Raw genomic sequence first — 6,000 nt, 5'->3', positions numbered from 1 at the left:
ATAAATAAAAAGGTTAGGAATCATATTTGTTTCAAGTGTGTTTTATTGGGGGTGGGGGGGCCTCCAACATGAATTTTGCCTAGGGCCTCCAAATGTCTAGATCCGGCCCTGAGTGCATGGTTACCAACCATGGCACAATGCCCTTCCCCAAGGCCAGTGGAATAGGTTGTATTGGGCCCACTTACTCTGACCCTAAAAGTTCATTAAGTGTCATAAGCCACAGTTCAGGTCTCGGCCTGCGGCTGGTGGCCCCGATCACCCCCTTTCTCCCAAACCTTAAGCATTCAGTCACAGGCTGTTAATAACAACCTCAGTTGTGAAAAGAAATTGGAGTCGCATGATGAATGTGCCTTGACCGAAACATTTCATAACTACGCATACGATGCCTCAACTCACATCATAACCACGAGCTACTAGCACTTGTCTTTGGAGCCAGTGACAGAGACAGATTAAGAAAATCTGTGCTGAGCCCGGTGTGTGGCCAAACCAGAGGAGGGTCAAATCGAAGCCCTAAAAAAACCACAGTGTGAGATATTAATCAACGAGAGCCATGTTTCCTCCCAGCTAAAATGAACAGCAGGTTCCCTTTCCCTCGCCATGGGCTCTTTTAATGCGGGGACCGGCCGGGGCCCAAACATCCTGACGGAGAGAGGCTTTACTCTTATCAGGCAGGAAACACTGCTTCTCCGCCACATCCTCTTTACAAGAAACACGACTCAACCGTTCCCAAAAAACGCAGGAAGACCAAGCCAGACTCCAGGATTTGTCAAACGCCCGCCACCGCCTCCCTCTTTCCCCCACTTCAGATTCCTTTTATCAAAAACGAGGAGGAATTTGAAAAGAGAGGGAGAGAGACAGAGGGAGCAAAAATGTAAAAAAAACTGAACGTGTAAAACAGTTGACGGGGACGAGGTGTATTTATTTATTTCGCAGAGATTATGAAAGTCTGCATCAGCAAGATAGGACGGGCAGCAGAGGGGGGCGAAGGTAGGGTAGGAGGGGAGTTCCAGCGTTCTGCTTAAGACACGCACCCAGAATAAGGGAAACAAAAGGCCTGTGGAGATGGAGGCGGAGAGAAAAACAGCAGAGCCTGTTTTACACTAATCCTCTGATCCGCGGAGGAGTGAAACTGAGTGCATAATGGGTGTTGCTGATAGCAAACTAGGAACGTAGGGTGGACACCGCCAGTGGTTATGGCGACGGCCGGCCACGCACAACACCGCGAAATTACAGGTTAGCTTCTTGAAAGGACCTCAAACGGTCCTAAAAAACGCATGGAAAAAAGCTCCAAGAATACTGAAAACATAAATGTTGAGCTATAAATAAAATATTGTGGATAAATATCCATGAACAGTTATTAGTATTATTTAACTTTCCATCAGTTTCTATACTCACTAATGATAAATAATAATTATAAATGAAAAAAATATGTAACTATCGTACTAATTAAACTAAAAAAGATCTGAATAATAATAGTTACACTAAAAAAACAGTAATAAGCAGTTTACTTACTACTACTAGCAGAGACCCCTTCCCCCCCGAAAAAACAACCTTGATCTACCTGTAATTACAAAAGCAAGAGTCTTTTCTCCTGTATTTATATTGTGTTTTTATTTAGCCGCATCTAATTCAGATGGGACCTCAGAACATTCACTTAATATATCACAAAATGATGAGCATCTGCAACATTTTTTCTCAAATCCAGACCTACAGACAGAATCACCGTGTTGTACTTATATGGGCAAACACAATGCAATTCATCAAAAGACCTCATCATCAAGAATGGTGTTCAACAAACATCAATAATGAGCTACGTTACTCCGCTTGTTATTGACATCTGTGTGGATATCAAATGAGAACGCTAAATGTATAAACTCAAAATTTTATTTGAATTAAATTAATATGGCAAACCTAAATCGGCATACAATAGTATTCATTATTATTATTATTCTTTGAACTGTTTATGAGTATACATATAATTTTTTTTTAATGAATGTAAAGGGAAAAGAAAAGGCAACATTTCCTTCAAAATGATGTCTTATGAAGGAAGAGACCAGCCTCACTTAAATAATTCTTGAGGTAAAACAATTGAGGTTTAAAAAAACAAAACAACTGAATATATCTGGACTGAAAAACAAAACAAAAAACAATACAATAAGCTTTAATGCAAAGCAATTCGATATATAAATAAGCTTCATCGCATATGTACATGCTTTTGTGGCAAGATATGAGAGCATTTCTATGTTTGTCCAATTTTTTTTTTTTTTTTTACTTCCGTTCTCCTTTTGGAAACAAAGATGGGAATGAACTTCAGTTTATTTTTTAATCTATGCATCCCTGAGGTGTCCTTTGACTTCCTGTAGCTTCTCTTTTCCGCTCCCTCCACAGCCCCCCTTTCACCTGCCAGTCATATTGCTGACCCACGTCGAGCCCACAGTCTCTGTCTGTGTCAATTGTCCCTGTTTTGGCGTTTATGAAATGCTGTAGTTGTTATAGTAGGCTGCCGTGGCGTCGGCCAATACGGAGATGAGACTGGTTTCCGTAGCGCTGCTCGAGCAAACGGAAGCCGGCGTTACCTGGATGTGTCCCGTGACTGTCATCCCACCCTGCTCAGGGTGATAACTGGTGGAATTTAGGTACTGGTCGAACTCATCTCGGTCGACCTCACCCAGCAATTCAGCCTGGCTTAGCTGGTCAAGACCCTCCAGGTGCCCCTGTTCTGGAGGAGGTGAAAGCTGGCCGAGGTGCCCCTGGTGCCCATGATGGATCTGAACCTGTGGGAACGAAGGGCTGTAATAGGACAGTGGATGTGCTGGGATAAAGGTCGCCCCACTTCCCTGGTGGGACATCTGGATGTGACCACAGTGCAGAGGTGCCTGCTGGGAGTAATCGGGATGGTAAGGGGGTGGACTGCTCATGTGCGCCGGCGTGGGACGCCTGTCGTCTGGGCAAGAGGCGGAAGACGAGCAGGAGCTGGTGGAGACTGAGCTGGAGGACGAATAGTAGGACTGGTGTTCATGATCCACGGCGTCCAGAGGCGACATCTCAGGTGGCGTAGGCAAGCCGTACGGGTACGTATCGAAGCTGCTGTTGGAACTGGCGGGGTCTCTGAAGACCCTGACGCCGGGTAGAGCTGCGCTTGGAGAACCGAAGCCGCCACTCACACCGCTCTCGTCGTCTTTATCCAGGGGGTGACAGCAGCGAGGATCCGGGAGGGAGTTTTCCGGACCGAGGGTGGTCAGGAGGAAGCCGGGGTCCACGCGTTTACAAATGCGCTTCAGTTGCTTCTTCCTACGGGGACGGTACTTATAATTGGGGTAGTCCTGCATGTGCTGAACCCTCAGACGCTCCGCTTCCTCCACGTACGGTCTCTTCTGCGGTGGAGTTAAAGCTTTCCATGACTTTCCTGTTGGAGAAAAAAAAAAGAACGGACACATTAGACTCAATAATGCTTTTTTAAAGCATCTATTTGGAGTTTTTGAGATTGACCAATTTCAAACTAATAGCTTGACAATCACATTAGCACCAACACAACATAATTACATGGTTCATTATGAGCATGGTCTTTTACAGCCACATTTAGTTTGTCTGCTTATATTCTGCAGCAGACAAAGCTAGTTTAACTTCTTTATATGTATTTTTGAATATTTCAAAAGAAATAATAAAAATGTTCAATTGTTTAAAATGTCAGTTACAAAAAACATTCCATTTACACCACGGTATTTAACTTACTTTTTAACGGTACATTATTTGTTGCTTGGCATTAATTTTATAATGTTTGAATTCCAATATTAGCAGTAATTATATTGAGTTCATCATTTTTAGTTTTTAAAAATACTTGAAAGTGTTTTAAAACCAGAGCAGTATAGACAAAAAAATGTGTAGTAGTAAAAAACAGAAATGACTCACACATGCAAATTATAGTTCCAAACCTTCTTATTAATTATCCAATGAGGTTTTTCATTTTTGTTTAATTTCTTATGCAAACCTGAAGATCAGATTGATTTCAAATGAATGAATTTAAAATTATTTGTATGTTATTTATATATTTAATTATTCTATATGATTTTACTAATTATTGTTACCATTACTTTAATGGTTTAAGTATTGACATAATTGTTATAACTTTTCATAATTCATAATTTTATATAGGCCTACTCTCTCTCTACATATCTTTTTTTTTTTACAAACAAATTATTTTTACAGATTTATAAAGGCCTAGTAGGCTATTTATGTTTGAAAAAGAATCTCCCACACTTGTGAAATGATAAATGTGCCCTTGATCTAAATTCAATTAAATACAATCTAAAAATGTGCCGCATTTCACTGTGACTGCTTAATTTATTTCGGTTTTGTTTCAGTTTATTTTCAATTCAGGTCCGTTTCGGACAGATCAACGCTTTCTCTGTGCTTTCCGCTACCAAAAAGTATTTTAACTTATGTCTACAATTAGTTTACAATTATTAGATACAATTAGAAGGGATAAAACATCACACTTTATGTAATAAATGCATAAAACAACTGTGCAACAGAGAATGAAGTCTCACAATGAAGTCTCGAAAACTTGCCAATGACAATCTCCTTTAACAATAATAATAATAATAATAATAATGAGATGTTGATATTAATAGTCATTATTAGACAAATAATAATGATAATGTCTTACCCAGCATCTTGCTGAGCTCGGCGTTGTGGAGGTCTGGGTTCTGCACTGCGAGTCTCTTGCGCTCGTCTTTGGCCCACACCATGAAGGCGTTCATGGGTCTCCTGATGCGCGGCTCCGACACCTTGTCCGCGGGAGCTCTGTGAGAGGTGTGTCCGTCAGGTACGTCCGCGTTTCCCGCAGAGCACTCAAAGCTCTCCGGCCAGGACGAATACGCGCTTATCAAAGCAGCCATGTGCGCTCTCAAAACTTCACCTTCCCCTTTAATTCAAACTTTGTTTCTCTGGCGCGAATGTGACCTAGAGATTTTCTCTCCGTTTTGAATCTAAATCAAAGCAAAGGCGCAGTAAGAGATGAATTTGACTGAGCAGCTGGTGGTTGAAGAGCACTGTGAGAGAGATCGACTCCCTCCTCTGAAACTGTGATTCACTGTTTCCTCCGGCATTGGGAAGCGCTTTATATGTGAGGAGCAGCTTCCAGCACAGGCCCACGGGAGGATCTCAGCTCCTCCTTGACTGCAACCTGAGACCAACGACGGTGAGGAAAAAACGAGGTGACAAAAATATTTCAACAGCTTTACTACTAAATCACGTCATTAGCCGTTGGTTGGGTTTGTTTTCATGACACGTTATTTTGATGGTAGTGATGGATAAGGCTGTTGCTCGTTTTCAGTCAATGTAGTAGACACTTCATAACAATTATTAAACACACAAATAAGAGAATATAATTGTTAAAACGTATAAAAAGAATACTATTATGCTGTATTAGTTTTCCCAGTTTTGTTATGTTCGTGAGAAAGGCAATCTCGTGAGACAGCAAGGTATACCCCTATGTCATGTGACCTAATAAGTGATGGCGCCTGTTTTGTTTAAAGAAAATGTCCCAGTCAGAGCGACTGGATGTTGTGAAAGATAGCGTATTTCGTGAGTTATCTGTGTGCTCTGCTAACAGGTTATATGGGCCCAGTGAGAGTGTTACGGAATATGTCATAAGAGCTGAGAAGGCAAATCACTGCTTTGAGAAATGGAGGTTGCAAATCTGACTGATGGCTATTGACTACTAACTAACACTAATAAAGTTTTTATTTCTTTTCTTCTGGTTTATCTTACAAGATAAGGGGCCTGTTTGGTTGGGTAAACCCTACTAATTGCAGGTTCTTCAATGGTTCTTAAGTTTAACAAATCACTTTTTCAATATCAAGAACAATTTTACTGGTCCTTTGGAGATTAAAAAAGTTCCTGATGTCACATTATAGGTTCTTCAGATCAAGGTATTGGTTTCTAGATTCTTCAAAGCACCAGTAGGCTACATATAGGCCTACTGTAGCCTATATGTTT

General features: G+C 41.2%; 1 protein-coding gene across 1 annotated transcript; it reads right to left on the bottom strand.

Annotated features, from left to right (window-relative positions):
* Positions 1 to 1,588: 1,588 nt before the first annotated feature.
* On the bottom strand, positions 1,589 to 5,096 carry sox7 (SRY-box transcription factor 7). Its single transcript, XM_081378592.1, has 2 exons — positions 4,667 to 5,096; positions 1,589 to 3,406 (listed from the first exon to the last, which is right to left on the bottom strand). The coding sequence occupies exons 1-2, from the start codon at positions 4,896 to 4,898 to the stop codon at positions 2,472 to 2,474; spliced, it is 1,167 nt and encodes a 388-aa protein (XP_081234718.1). The 5' UTR covers positions 4,899 to 5,096; the 3' UTR covers positions 1,589 to 2,471.
* Between the last annotated feature and the right edge of the window lie 904 nt (positions 5,097 to 6,000).

Source organism: Scardinius erythrophthalmus (assembly GCF_964197995.2).
Source record: "Scardinius erythrophthalmus genome assembly, chromosome: 11".
Taxonomy (NCBI): Eukaryota; Metazoa; Chordata; class Actinopteri; order Cypriniformes; family Leuciscidae; genus Scardinius; species Scardinius erythrophthalmus.
This window is presented reverse-complemented; position numbering and strand designations above follow the sequence as displayed.